The following is a 15,517-nucleotide window of genomic DNA, read 5'->3' as shown; positions in this document are numbered from 1 at the left end:
TCACCCGTTTCTTGCATCGTGAGCCATTGAACTTATATCAGAAATGTTTTCTCTCAATTTTGGAACCTTCATAACTGTCAATGTGATTTCCTTATACGGATTGTAAACTTTAATAAAATCGGTGTTTGAATCGGCAAAGTACAAATTACCAGTCAACTGGTCCACCGCCATAGTGCTTGCTGAAAACGAAAATAAATGTAAATATCTCCTTTTGCCTTAAAATACTCTCTCAATGAGTAAAATCTATACTGTCAAGTACTTCATGAATTTCTACCTGTAACATTAGCCACGATGGTTTGAGAATTTGATGTAGATTGCAATGAAGTTTTGAAAATGCTTGATCTTTTTCGGTCAAACCAATACAGTGTGTCTGTTTCCATATCGATGTCCATTGCGTATGCGTTGGTCTGTGTACCTATAGTACATGCTCTAATTGTATTTCATCACACTGTTTTTAGGTTTAATGCAGCTCTTACGTTTTTGTAATAAAACAAAGTAAAATGTCTAAAACATTCAACTCTCTTACTATATAGTGGGGTGGGCAAAGATGAGACACCTTTTTGTTAATTTTTTTCGCCCATTTGGTAGTAAACATAGAATATTTAAAGAATTATAAAACCGTATCTCCACGGCTCCCATGGACCGTAGGTAATTGTTTCAAAACGATGAGGATATTTGGATATTATGTGCTAAATGTGTTTTATCTTCTCCCATCTTACTATACTTAAAACAAAGTAAAATGTCTAAAACGTAAAACTATTAATATACGTATATTGACGAAGTATTACAACCATACCTATATCAACGATGCTGAAGTTATACGATCCAGACTGGTTGATTGGTAATTGAAATATCTTTCCTTGTCCGTAGTCCACCATTAGTAACGCATCGGTGCCAATAAGTGGTTCTGTAAGCAGAAAATTTGCAATCATAAAAGCGTACGCCAATTAGCATTTTGATTTATTTGTGATATGTTTAAAGATCGTAATGATAACAACGTTTACCATCTGTGTGTACGTTTAATACGGCGATACTCACTTTGTACACAATGTGTGTCATTGATTCGGTGGAAGCCTAAAGAACACGCACATTCTCGTGTGGCGTTGATCTTTGGTAGACATATGTGATGGCATTTTGGCATGCCTTCGCAAGAACCAAATGTAGTGTCTGAGGAAAAAAAACACTAAAAGATTGTTATTCGAAATAAATTATTTCCTACACCTCTGTTCATATCCTCGTACATGCCGTCATTTTGATTAGATATTTTTTTGTTACTATATGTTAAAATATACTTACTCGGTGTGGCATTTAAATACTCCGCATGAGTGTCGTATATTCCGATCCCTTTGGGTTTTGGTGTGTTGTACCTTCTTGACCCGAGATAGGTTCCTACTTTTGCTGCATACCACATACGATGCCGGACGCGGTTTTGAATGTGATGAGTATAAGTGTCGGTAGTGTAAATATAATTCTAAACAATGGTAGTTAAAGTGAGAAAAAACAATTCTTAATTTGATATGCATTTCTACGTATAGTAGGGCTGGGGGGAAATGAGACACCTTTTCTTTTTCTTTTTTGTCTCATTTCCAAAGAACATTTAAAGACTTATAAAACCGTATTTTTACGACTTCCCTATATCGTTGTTAATTGTTTAAAACACTATCGGGTTACTTGGATATTATGTGGCAAAGGCGTCCTCTCCCCTCTACTATATATATAAAAACAAAAAATAAACTTACCAAATCAGGATTTTAAACCCAAAAGTAATTCACCTTCAAGTTTAAATAACCCATACCTAATATTCATTGTATATTCATAGCATGTAAAAGATTACTTACAGCATTACCAGTCGTATTACGCTCTAGTTTGACTGTCTTTAGCTGCATTACTAACCAGGTATATGGCAATTCCCCAGAAACGCGCTTTTTCGTTGACCCGGTAACGCCATAAGATATTGGTTCCATTTAAATTGCCACTATAGACGTAACTCCTATCATCACTGTTATGAATGATACACCAGTACAACCTACATGATCATAGAACACATAAACTTGTAATTCTATTTCGAACAAACCCAATTGGTTACCGTTCGCTTGCATAGTCGACAGTAAGTCCTGTAATGCGCCACGGTCCAGTATATCGTGACAATACTTTAGAATTTTTGCCAGCCATATCACTACTAACGATGTGTGTAACTCTTGCTTTGTAAAGGGAAAAGAACAGCAGCCTGCTTGTAAAAATAAAGTAAACAGTAGTCTCGCTAATATTTTGTTTTTAACAATATGTACAGATTGAGTGACCTTTTTAAAACATGTACAGCGATTCCAGCTGGGGTGCTGGCTGATTGGTACACTATCGAGTAATGTGTGAAGTTAGTAACTTCAGAAACCATTATACACTTCATAACCGAATCCGTCCAGTACAGGTTCTGATTCTGCCAGTCATACGCCATGTGTTCTATTCCTCGCCCCATGCCTTCATAGTGCGTCTTCGAACGGTTTTCACGAACATAATAAACCTCCACAAGATCAGACCTATACGTTAGAAATGCGGTTTTACTTTACAGCGTTATGCATAATCGTTTTTCTGTTAAACGTAATCATAAGACTTGCCTTTCATCACCAATAAACACACGCTGTCCCACCGGGTCAGTTGCCAGTGCTGTATATTCACTGTTTTGTCGAGGGGACGAGTACATCACTTCTATAGTAAAGTTTTTTTGTGTTGGGTATTGCTGAGCATGTATTTCCGGGTCTGCTGGTAACTGATAAATTTCACTTCTTCTGGTTACGGTGTTATAGGTTGTTAAGAGAACAAGTGCATCATCCGCTGTTAGATGTATATTAGAAACTTTTACTTGCAGAATACGTGTACCATTGGAAAACAAATAAAAAACGTACTATTTTGTTGCCAACATATATGACTGCGATTATTAGTCTACTAGCTGTTACCAATACAGCAATAAAAACTTAGTATTCTGGAGGTTAAACATATCTTAAATACACTCACGGCATTTAGTAATGTTGCAAAACTCCCATGTTCTAGATCTGGTTGAGACGTAACACCAAGTTCCGAAAACATTGGAAGTGGGATTTCTGCGGAAGACGTACATCCAGTTGAGTAAGTTTTATTTTACAACATATGCCGCCCTGTAGCAATGTATGTATCGGGAAGAATTATTTGACACAGATGTTTTTAATGTGGCTGAACGTTCGTTCGTGCGTTAAAACGTGACAATAGTTTTGCGACGGATCGAAACTCTAACGTCATGTCTGTTGCAAACGTTTGTAGACTTAGCAAACCTATACGATTGATAGCTACTTCCAGAAAACCCAACTAATTACGTTGAACTTGTCATTAGTGCAAAATTCCACTTTTAAACCTGCAATAGTTGTGGTGTGCTCCATCACCGGGAATGTATCTTTGATTCACATCCCACCTTACGCATGTCTTCCCTGTGTGGGTGTAAGTCCGATGTCCTCGGTACCAAAAGCTTGGCCCATTAACGCATTCTGGGTTGAATGGGGTGCGGTTTAAAATATAATAAAGGTGTTAAGGTGCTTTTAAGCTTTTAATGTCGTACAATACCTGAAGTTTGATTGGATTGAGCCAAAACTAAAACAGCCAATGATGTAAATGCAGTTATTCTTAACAGTTGTTTCATTTTTCACGTAGACCCTATATTAGGATATTGCGCATACTCAGTAATTTTATTATTGTTTTTGATAATGAATCGTATCTGTGACCTTATTTATACACTGTCTACACTCAATCCATTCACTTTTTTATATTGCTTAATTACGACATTACGCTTGTCGACTGCTTTTAAGTCCTGCACACGTTATTCATCGATGTGTAATGTCTGGTTTTCATCCCGACCATACATTGGGCATTGCAAATTATTTCCGGTCACGATGTTTCTATTGTAACTTCCACAGATGTACTCAATCTTTTTCTGCATTCAAAAGAGTTAAAATCGCAACAACTGCGCTGTAGTAGACTGTTTCGTATAAAAGAGTGTTAAACAGTATACCAATTTAAGATCAAAGTATACGATCGCGGTATTGGGTTTAATATTAGTGCTTCTTTGGCAATTGTTACCCCGATAAGGGAAATCTAAAAAAGTGAAACGTTGGTTGCCTAATTAACAAAATGTTAATTAGGCAACCAACAAAAATTAACAAAAAAACAGTTCTATTAGCTTTTATGAAATAGCTAGGGTCGAAATCGACATAAAGTAATTTGTTTGTTATTACTTATGTTTTAGCGGACCATTTAAAGTCCTGTTTTAATGTATTTTATAGAAAATGTTTAAAATACAGTAAACGTTTACTGAAAGTTTTCGTATAGTTTTTTTGTAAAGTATGGTGGGGGAAGACGGGTCACCTTTATTCTATATTATCTAAGTATCCCGCTCGTGTTTTCAAGAATTAACAACGGTCTATAGAAGTCGTGAGGATACGGTTTTATAATTCTTTGAATGTTCTTCGTTTACAACCAAATAGGACGACAAAATAGAATGAATAGGTGTCCCATCAACCTCCAGAAGATTGCAGGCAGCGTAAGTTTATATCCTCGATTTCGCAATATGTACATTTGACGAAGTATTTTTTGTTAAACACTATTAAACGAAAATGCTTACACGAGTATTCCACCGATCACTACAGCAATAAATATCATTGCTACTGCAAACACAGTCCCAGTTATTGTTGCTTCATCTAAATATATGCACGATTTATCTTTCGCGTCAAACGTAACTTAAGTTTCTGTTTCCAAAAGCAACAGTCGATAACATTTTATACTTCGTTGTATATGGGGACTAAGCTTAGAGAAAAAATATGTCAATGTAAAAGAATAACAAAATAATGTGTATAAATTACAGCGACCAGTTTATTTATATTCGTTCAAGTTTGGGCTGTGTTAGTATCTTAAGGCACTTATACAAAATATGAAGGAAAAAGTACATCGTAAAAGAAGAAAGCAACGTCCAGCAAACAAATTTACAGACATTAGTTAGATTGGTCGCATAGAAAACGTTGGCATCACACGGTATATAACAGTACATAACCCACCTATACAAAGAAATAACGTAAAAAAAATTGCAGAGGGTGTAACGGTTGTACTGTATGAACTTGCTCGGGCAGCGTGCGCGTTTTGGCAGCCTGGGGTGCACTGTGCGCATTTTGACATATCTTTCAGTAATCAGGTTTTAATTAAGGGGGAGATTTTCTAATGCTATCAAGGTCGGTTCCGTTAGCTATACTTTGATTTGAAATGTCCGGTGAACCGTTTGAATATAAAGGCAATGATGCCGATCGTGCAAACTTATTGAACTGTTCTTCTCGGTCGCTTGAATCACCAAGGAGTGTCGGAAAAGTGTTTATAGTTTTTGGTATACAATCGGTTTGTTCGTTCGCAGTATTGTTACTGCAGTACAAGACTTGAGGTTGTTTTAAGAGATTACTGAGTAAGGGTTGTCCGACACTGGGTTCACTTCGACGTCGTCTTCCTTGTTTTTCCAGAATACAGGGAACTGGAAGCGAGTGACTTTCCAAACTGGACGATTTCGAAATCTGGAGTAAAGAGTGAATGGAGTTTTAATTTCGCCGAATTTAGTAAAAAAAAACAGAAATTTCTGAAAAGCTTTACGATTATCGGTGTAATTTGATTTTCTTAAATAACTCCAAATATCGAATTCGTAGCAGTGGAAACGCCGCCGGCAGAAGAAAAACTCCCAGGTTTTGGTTAAAATGTGTGTTAAGAAAGATCGGGAGGCTAAGGGAAGTAAAGAACATCACAACACCACTTGTAACGCGCGCGCAACTGTTGGGACGGAGTCGTGCACCCGAGCAAGCTTAAACTGACCAATCCAAAGTAAGATGCATGAAACAAAGTTGTTTAAACTGGAGAAATAAAACTAAAGAGAACGAGAGAGGTAAAACGTGCGAAGAACTGATGCATCTGGGTGAAAACGAAAAGCACTTCATATGCGAAGTAGAATGTTCATGCGAGTCGTCCAAGGTGTTTGTACAGATAAGAACGCCAAGCAGTTGCACGTAAAAGGAAACAGTCATGTATAAGCAACCGCTGCTCAGCCGACGACTTGAGCAGTGTTCAACAGCGAGAGTGCTGAAAATCACTTAAAAGCCGTGGCGTTGATGAGCGTGCTCCGGTTACATGACTTGGTAATGGTTATTACAATCCCTAGACTGCAAATCAACCGTGTCTTCTTGTCGTTTCCAAAACAAAGGAAAATTTATCTTCGTAAGCCAGGGCGAACCACGACGACGAATTCTGTGTCGTGAAAATACGTTACAGATTCTATCCCACACATCCCAAACGCGATACATGGTATGGACTATAGTTTGCTTTAACCCGAATGTTTTAATATTTCATATAATAAACCGGGGCATGACGTTTCCATTACCACACCTCGAAACACTTTTGAATTATAGGCACTTAGACTAGTTGTGTAAACAATATCGCGAAATAAACTTTAGTTCTACCGTTACGTTAAGACACCACCTATAATAGGGTCAGCACAAGAATAGAGTACTTACGTGACGAAGACTACGACGGCGATTACAATGACCAGTAGAACTACAAGCACAATGATAGCAGCCAACGGACCACTCTTCAGACCCCCCTTCTTGGCCGATCTTGGTCCTGTAGTCGTATAAACATATTCAAATACTAAATCTTGGTTCCGTGTGATATTGAGATAAGGTCCAAACTTTTAAGTCACCTAATGAGTTGGGCAATACAGCACTGTCCAATATTCAGTGCATTTGGCAATACACTGTAAAATACCATTACAGCGTATGTTTATGAAATATGAGCAAAATACTGTTTAAAGGCATTTCTGACTGACCTGCTAAAAGACGAGTGCCGTTGTTTGGACTTGTAGTGCTTGATTTCGCTGGTGTACCTGCAGTGGTCGAAGTAGTTGTTATCAAACGGATTGGAATAGTTGTAATGGTTGGACGTCTAGCTGGACCAATATTTCGGCTTGTTGTTGTTGTTGTTGTTGTCGGTGGTAGTGTGTTCGTGTTTATTGTTGCTCTAGTAGTTGTTGTTGTTCTTGTCTGAGGTAGTGTGTTCGTGTTTATTGTTGCTCTAGTAGTTGTTGTTGTTCTTGTCTGAGGTGGTGTGTTCGTGTTTATTGTTGCTCTAGTAGTTGTTGTTGTTCTTGTCTGAGGTGGTGTGTTCGTGTTTATTGTTGCTCTAGTAGTTGTTGTTGATGTTGTGGTGGTGGTGGCTGTAGGATAAATTGCGTTATGTGCAATAAAGCGAACAGCATTTAAATTTATTTGCTTGTAGGGGTAATTTAATTGTATGTTGTGACTTTAACGCTATAGGAGTTTGTAGTAACTTAACGAACTAAGGATGATAGTGTGATTAAACTTACTCGGTTGCCCTGGTGTTGGGACACATGTTAACTGGTTCATGTCACCCAGATCCCATGAGCCTTCAGGAAGACATAGGTTCGTCACTGTAAACCCTAAAAGTTCCCCACTAGCGCCTCCTTGTCGAATAGATTTAGTTCGATCCACGCAGGAAATCACAAACGTAGAACCATAACGGTTGCCGCATGTGGGAGTGGTTGAACTTAACTGCGGGGGTAAGGGAGGTGGGGCGACACAGGATCTGTCTAAAAAAAACAGGAATTTAAACATTTATTGCTGTTTATTTTATCTGCGTTGTGGTGTTTACGTAGCTTTGTGAAGTTGGTAGAAATTTATATTTAAATTGTTTGACTCTTAAGGCTGCAATTGTGTAAAGATTGCTCTTTGTCTTTAGGTGGCCTTTTAGCAGCTTAAAACTTTTTATTACAACATTCTATTTAAATAATTGGACCCTAATAACTCGAGGCTACACATGCTACATGCCATGTAAGTTTAGGACCAAAACGATTATTGTTTCTTTGCGACTGTTTAAGTAAAATGTCAAATATTATAGGAAATATGATCCATGCATACTTACTTCGTACATCTACAGTGATTCTACAAGTAGAGGAAAGGCCACCGCTATCGGTTGCTCTATAAGTAAACACATGATTGCCGGGTCCCAAGTTATCGCTGGTTCGGGTTGGTCCCACCACAGTTAAATTGGACGTAGCTGTAAAAGTATAAAGGTTCTTGTAAGCAATTGTGTACTTTGCTTTTTTGCGCAATATATTGAAGGCGATACCCCGCGTTAAACAATTCATCAGTATGAATATTTAATCGGCATAATGTATACGCGGACGCCAAAATTCAAAAGATACATTAGGGTAATGAAAGATTTTATTTTCTCGTCCCATTTGGTAGTAAATAAAGATCGTTAAAGAATTATAAAACCGTATCATCACGACTTCCTAAAAGCGTTGTAGAATGTTTAAAACACGATCAGAATATTTGGAATTCTGTGCTGTCTCGTCTTCCCCCACCCTACTATACATAAAAGGTGTCTCGTCTACCCCCACCCTACTATATATAAATAAACTATTAAAATCCTTACGTTCTTCGTCCGTCCAAACGGGTGCTGTCCATGAAAACATTGCTGTTGAAGCACAACTGGGTAGCCAAATAATTGAATGTTCTTGGCACGAAATCAAACGTGGTGGTCGATCTGGTTAAATTAATATAAATGTATTTATAACCGAACACCGAGTTTTTAGTCAGGGGTTCTCCATTTCAGGTTCACGGTGTATTTTGAATTCAGTGGATAAGTTTTCAGTGCGCTACAGCATAAACAAAACTCATATTCTACAGTTAACGCAACACATACCAAAGCTTGTTTATAAGGTATTGCAAAATGAAACAAGTTCCGCGGGACGCCGGAGTTGCCCTCATGACACACACATGTTTAGTTACCCTGGTTTATTATTTAATGATCTCTAGACGAACAGCCATTCAACTCACTGAACTTAAAATAATTTCTGTAATTCCACATTCAATCTGGTATGGAATAAAATAAGAAACTGGCGCTACGAGAATGTAACGGGCAAAATCAAATCCAACTAATTGTATAATAAAATAGATATATTTCGCCTAAATGGCATTGTCAGTCTCCTATTCAAATATAGTATGAAGTAGTTAAAATTTTCCACTTACTTGTGGATGTAGTGGCGCTACACAGCGTTTCAGTAACATGAGCGGATCCTTCCGGACACAGACAAACGCTCTCAAAGTCTGACTTGGCAACACATATGTGTCGACATCTACTTTGACGACCTGTACAGGGTGACGGCAAGCTATCTGTAATGAAACAAATTTTTTGTAAAACCTTCGTCTATATTCTATACAATCGGTCATATTGTAGGGTGGGGGAAGATAGGGTACCTTTAGAACATAATATCTAACTATCCTGATCGTGTTTTAAAAGATAAACAACGGCCCATGGGAGTTGTTGGGACAGATTTTATAATTCTTTGAAGGTTCTTTGATTACTACCAATTGGAAAGAGAAAATAGAATGAAAAGGTATCCCATCTTACCCCACAGTACTATACAACTTGAAAACAGAAAAATAATTCGTGAAATTTAAACAGAAAAATAACTCGTAAAAGTGTTAAGTTTCAGTTACTTACTGAAAAATTGTTTCTGGTAGGTTGAACTATACACGGCAAGATTAGTGATACGGAAAAACTCTGATGGGCCAAACTGGGTAATCGAAGCCACCCCTCTTGTCAAATTGAAACGCTCCATACGGTTTGACTTCCCGTCAACAAAGTAAACATAGTTGTTGTATACCTTGATGCTGAAAATGCAACGTGTGATGGTTATTCTAACTTATTTCGACCAAAAATTTAGCCTATGTCACTTTGTATAAAAACACTCACTCTAAAATGTAAAAGCGAAGTCGTGGAAGCTGCCCTGCGAGGTCGTGCTGCAGAGGAATGTTCTGAATAGATGTTGAGTTTATGGTTCCTACGAGTGTTGACAGCGGAATTTCGAATATCATCGCAGTCTTAGCTTCGCTCACAAACAGACTGCCTCCTGAAATAGGCAACACCTGTGTTAGAACGTATACTCTTCATAAGCTAAGCACAGGACTTCTGTTCCACGAAATGCCTTCGGCGCGAAAAGCACGCGTGGTAACTCATTTCGCGTTTGGTGATACACTGGATACTCTATAGGTATAGCAACAGCAAAATTAAAGTTAGTACTCTTATTTTATCTTACTTATATGATCAACTGTGATTGCGTGAGGCCAGTCCAAGTTATCCAGGACCAATTCTTTCTCTGAACCATCTAAACGGATTCGCCATACTTGACCTGCTCCCTCATCGCTTCTCGTGTCAGTCCAGTACAAATACCTAAACATATTCCAATCTTTATATATGAACAGATGTAACTTATTTTTTATCTTGCGTTGGGAGGCAACAACAGCAGTCGTTAAAACACGCGTGTTCTGTTTCAAAAAAAAACATGCTCGCAATGGTAGCAACATCGAGCCCCGAGCCTTTATGAAAGTTTGGAACCTTCAAAGACAAAGTTAAGCCCTGACAACTAGTTTAAAGTAATAACCTGCTTTTAACATCTTGTGCGATCATCTTAATGTCGGTTTCATTGGAATTCGATCGCATAAGTTCTGTCATCTTGTTACCACTATGGTCCACAACGTAGATTGAATTAAACTCATCGTCGACAAAGAATATGTTCCCAGTCTGTGGGTCAACGGTCATACTGCTTGCTGGAAGAAAAAAAAACATTTTAAAAAGCTACAAAAAACAGTTTTGTACATTTTAAAATGTCGAGAACGCATTTGCCGAGTATTTGTCTCAAATGCAGAGTTTATAAAGAATAAGTGGACAGCATGTGCTATTAACGCTGGTGGTACACATTTCATCGTATTTGACTTAGGGGTCATATACCCTCACACACATAACGCTTACCGTGTATGCTTTGAACTAGAGTAACTCCTCTTGCACCATCAAAGCTTCCTCTTAGAATTTGTTTCCTTCTTTTATCTGACCACAATAACTGTCTCGTTTTGATGTCCACTGCTACAGTCTCTGTGTTGGTCCTTGTTCCTGAAAAGGTTATAAGTTGTTATACAACATGGTAGATATGCAGATGCTTTTTGTATTATAGAGCTTGTCGTAGCCACGTACCTGTTGGAACTATTGTGTAGTTGTTGGGGTGGGTGCTTGTCATGGCGTTAAAAGGAATTTGAAAGATTTTTCCTTGGCCGGAGTCCACGAAGAACATAGACTCGTCCGATTGAACATCTAAGGAAATATTCAGATTAAGTTTATGTTCAGCACACAGTGGGGTGAAGGAGTTCTATCATCTCACCTGTGATGCATGATGTATCGCCTCTCTTATGGTATCCCAGGGAGCAGACACATTCTCTCGTAGCGTTTATCCTTGGCAAGCAAATGTGGTCGCATGTCGGCTGATCATCACATTCTCCGTTAGTTGATACTTTTATTCCAAAAAAAACAAGTTCGTCACAAATAAATACTTACAGTTAATTCATAAATAGTTAAAAAGTAAGATTTACCTTCATCCATGGAGCGTTCTTCGTTGTGGCTGAGCACTGCAATACCTCGTGGTTTTCCGTGTAGTGTGTAGCGGAATACCTGCTTAGACTGTTTAATAACCACCCACACGGAATAGTACTTGTTTGCGGTGTTAGTGTACCGGGCATGCACGTCCGTCACGTAAAGATAATCCTGCAACACAGTCCTATAATTAAAAAACTTCCGGTCTTTCCTTGAGCTCTTAATTAACCAACCATATACGCTGCTACTCCCCAGAAGATTGATCCTTGACGGTAATAGATCTGTGTTTTGTTTGTTCCATCCATCCTACTACTCATGACCATTGCTCCATAACCGGTAAAGTCAGTCCAGTACAACCTACAAGAAAGCTCGTTTATTACCCGATTTTAAACTAAAAAGCCATGCAGACCAACCTTTCGTCTGTGTAGTCGACAGTGAGGCCAGTAACGTCAAATACGTCAGGAAATTGGAATAAAGTTTGTGGATTCTTTCCTGCCAAGTCAGTAACCATGATTTTGGACCCAAAAGCTTTGTAGGTAGAGAAGTAGAGTTTTCTGTTTTAAATAGAGTGGAAATGATTAACAACGACAAAGCATTACACAAGTTTTCTATTCTAACGGTTTTCAGATAGAGTAGAAACTATTACAAAAGTCTAATGAAATCTCTATATTGTCTTGTTTACTTAAGTCTGGGCAACTACATACCTCAATTTAGAGTGAATTGCCAAGCCATAAGGTGGTTCTCTGTGGCCAGTTCTGAAAACTGGAGAGTAATAACGGAACGTCCTGTCGGATGCCATGATCCATTTGAATTCGGAATCTGTCCAGTACAGGTTGTTTGCTTTCCAGTCATATGCCATGCTTTCAATACCGTGCGCCATGCCCTTGTAGTACCTGGCCGTTATATTTCGTCGAATGTACCGCACACCAACGTACTCTGACCTACAAACATGTTGGAAATTAATAAAGACCAAAACCAGCAATTACTTATGGCCGTTATTAGCGCCGTCCAATTTCTATTTGTAATCCGCGGCAAAATGATTGAATTCGGTTGTATTTATTTGATAAATCACGTTTCAAGTGCGAAATCCGGTACGGCAGCGTCTATTCTAAGCACATAGAATGCGATGGGTAATTATACTGATCAAGCGGTAGGACATTGCTGACTCACAGTCCAGATTAAACCAAGCTCTTTGAGTGTTATTACAGGGATGTTCGACGTAAGAGTAACACGTGTAATAACAGAACATACTATATGTTTATGAGTCATGGAGTAAATATATTGTACCACGATTCACAAGAATAACACATATTATATTGTTTTAAACAAGTAAAGGAGATTTAGTAGGCCTTGACGTTTTGTACCTGTAGTCTGTAAAGAAAAGCTTCTTTTCTGCGTAATGTCCTGCAAGAGCCCAGAACTCGGTATGTGTTTTATTGGAACCGACCATGACAGACACGTTGAAGACGCCTGAAGTGTCAGTCTTGTTTTTCACAACCTCTGGATCCGCCATGACTGACAGTAAATGCGTAGACTGGCTTTGGGCGTCGTAGTTCGTCCAAATTACAAGGGAATCATCAACTGGAATATTAGGTTTTAAGGTCACAATGCGTATTTAAGCATATAAAATAACCAAGACTATAAACCGGAGCATATTAAGCTAAAGAAGACAAAACTGTACTACTTACAGCATTTTGGAATGTTGCAATACTCCCAACGGGACGATACGTTCATTGTATAACACCATGTACCCTTCAAATCTCCGTCAGGATTTCTGTTAAAAAAAACAAAACAAACCAAATAGTAAACACTTTCCGAATAAATTTTAAGATATTTTCCATTCGTAATGTTTTACAAGGTTTTATAATAAACAAACAATTTTTAAATTACATAAAAAGATTTGTAGGACCTGTTTTTATTGTTAAAATACCAAGCACGACGTGTAAAAGTTTCATACTTTGTTGGATTTCCTTTAATACCAAACATACAACACTGTAGACTACTACTTGATACACGCTATATTGAATTTGAAATTCACCAATTTGTACCTGCAGTAATTGTGTTCACCTCCGTCTTGAGGAATATACTTGGGCCGATGTGGGACTGTAGCAGTCCACCGTTGACAAGCTGTACCGGTGACTGTAGTGTTATGGGTGCCTCTGTACCATGTACTCGGTCCGTCCACGCAATCTGAATATATTGGCAAATAATGGACGGTTTTAAAATATACAAAATATGACTAGGCTGTTAGTTGTTAGTTGATCCAGTTTCATTGGCTAATTTGTTCATTTTAATTGAGTTTCCATCAAAGTTGTAAAAATTGCTTTAACCGTCTCCTAACCATAACGTTATGAATAATAAAAACTAGTTCAGAATCTCGTATTTTTACAACATCCGTGACCGATCGTGCCTGGTAGTCCGATGACGTCAGTACGACATGTTCCTGAAACGGTTTAATCAGGAGCCGGCTATTAAAGTTTCTGCTTTAATCATTGATGTTATGAATCCTCGCTAAATATTATGATTTTCCCCGGAAGGACAGTAAAGGGCTTGAGGTTACAGCTATACCATTGACATTATTATTCGCAATATAGTGCTGTTGATGTACCGACAGAGCAAAAACACGAACATTGCTCTACTGGCGTTTTGCCCTCGGGTCTTTAAATATGTAATATCGCGAACTTATTTCCCATAAAGGCTTAATTTGTATTAAACTGTATCCTCGGAATACGAAACGCGAGTTCAACTTTGCGGTATTTCTGTATGTTGATATTGGTTTGTTTTTATATGCTATGTTCTATATGTGATAGCTGTTGATTCATTTTTAGCTGCAGTAATGCTGCACTTTTGTTGTGAAGTTATTTTTTTGTTTGTCAACGCTTGTAAGTCAGCAGCTTATCTGTCTCATTTGACCGGGCTAAATACTTTGCAGTTCCGTTCATGTTTACATGCCCGCAAAGGATTATAGTGTGAATCAGCGAGCGGTGGTCTTTCCTGCGTCGTTCGTAATAACCCTATCGGCTCGGTTAAAGCAATTGTAATTTAATCCTATTTCTAAGCCAACACCACATAGGTCGTCCAGGTCCAGGCTCGAATTAATTGGTCTTAATGAATCGCAACATTTCGAACAACTTTGCTCTCACCGCTTCGAGCTGTAGCCACTCGCAAAGCGGTGTCGTTTTTTGGCATTAAGTGACAATTAAAGGCTTACAAACCCGCCCGTATCGTAACCTGCACCGCCTCGAGGCCCGCTGAAAACTTTGTAGCATTGAGATGATTATACATCTTAAAAGTTGTTTACGCTCTCTGCGAGAAACCATTTGTTTCCCGACACTTTGTCATAACTATGAATATGAAAAACGCGCTAATAAAAAATATTTACAGCATTCATAACAACTTTATGTCTAACAAAATAACCGAATACACAGTATTTAAATAGCTCGCCCCATCCGGTCAATGTCTGCCATCAATTGTCCTTAACAACAACGTTACATTGGCATTTGCGGTAGACGTGTACATCGCCTCAATTGATTAAACCGTTACTTTGAAACCAAGTTTTTTATCGTTTTTTTTTACGTATAAACCCTGTTTTGTTAAACTCTATGATGACCTTCTACCTCCTACTAAAATGCAGCTACGCATATTTATATTAAATGATTTGTGTATTAATTCGAATCTTACCTTGTCTTCTTTCTGCTTCTGTTCCCAACAACGTCACTGCTAGGCAAACCACACAGAGGAAAACGAAACGTGGCAAACTGAGACTTAGATGTTTCCTCATCTTCGAGTTTGCAAACATAAAAACTCGCAACCTAAAAGCTATTTGTCTGTCACATGGAAAAAGTGCAGAAAAATAAAATTATATATCTTATACAGTTGATATTCGTCGAATACAGATTGCGCTGAAATGTGTACAGTAGTAACGCCCAAGTTGCCAAAGGCAGTTACGTGGTAAAGCTTATAAGCGTTTTAGTTCTTTCTTTTTGTGTTTACTAATTAAAAGGCCAGTCGTTTCTATAGTACGCTG

At 38.2% G+C, this 15,517-nt stretch overlaps 1 protein-coding gene across 4 annotated transcripts; it reads right to left on the bottom strand.

The window, feature by feature from the left end:
* Positions 1-4,866: 4,866 nt before the first annotated feature.
* Positions 4,867-15,350, bottom strand: LOC100179640 (low-density lipoprotein receptor-related protein 6-like). Of its 4 annotated transcripts, none has more exons than XM_018812014.1 (22): positions 15,172-15,350; positions 13,539-13,680; positions 13,179-13,264; positions 12,855-13,071; positions 12,195-12,431; positions 11,904-12,044; positions 11,724-11,847; positions 11,490-11,661; positions 11,282-11,410; positions 11,098-11,214; positions 10,879-11,016; positions 10,511-10,676; positions 10,166-10,299; positions 9,823-9,979; positions 9,571-9,740; positions 9,096-9,239; positions 8,500-8,610; positions 7,984-8,118; positions 7,409-7,651; positions 6,872-7,258; positions 6,561-6,666; positions 4,867-6,294 (listed from the first exon to the last, which is right to left on the bottom strand). In XM_018812014.1, the coding sequence occupies exons 1-22, from the start codon at positions 15,287-15,289 to the stop codon at positions 6,174-6,176; spliced, it is 3,495 nt and encodes a 1,164-aa protein (XP_018667559.1). In that variant the 5' UTR covers positions 15,290-15,350; the 3' UTR covers positions 4,867-6,173. The 4 variants fall into 4 exon arrangements, with proteins under 4 accessions (XP_018667559.1, XP_002129156.1, XP_018667561.1 ...); XM_002129120.4 differs by having other exon boundaries at positions 4,867-5,573; XM_018812016.2 differs by having other exon boundaries at positions 6,872-6,928; positions 15,172-15,349.
* Between the last annotated feature and the right edge of the window lie 167 nt (positions 15,351-15,517).

This window comes from Ciona intestinalis, chromosome 5, assembly GCF_000224145.3.
Source record: "Ciona intestinalis chromosome 5, KH, whole genome shotgun sequence".
In the NCBI taxonomy this organism is placed as follows: Eukaryota; Metazoa; Chordata; class Ascidiacea; order Phlebobranchia; family Cionidae; genus Ciona; species Ciona intestinalis.
This window is presented reverse-complemented; position numbering and strand designations above follow the sequence as displayed.

Coding starts and splice junctions, on each gene's coding strand:
- LOC100179640 (XM_018812014.1), bottom strand. CDS start 15,289: ATGTTTGCAAACTCGAAGATGAGGAAACATCTAAGTCTCAGTTTGCCA. Junction 12,045..12,194: donor GCAATTCACTCTAAATTGAG/GTATGTAGTTGC, acceptor TATTTAAAACAG/AAAACTCTACTTCTCTACCT. Junction 9,980..10,165: donor AATCACAGTTGATCATATAA/GTAAGATAAAAT, acceptor TGCCTATTTCAG/GAGGCAGTCTGTTTGTGAGC.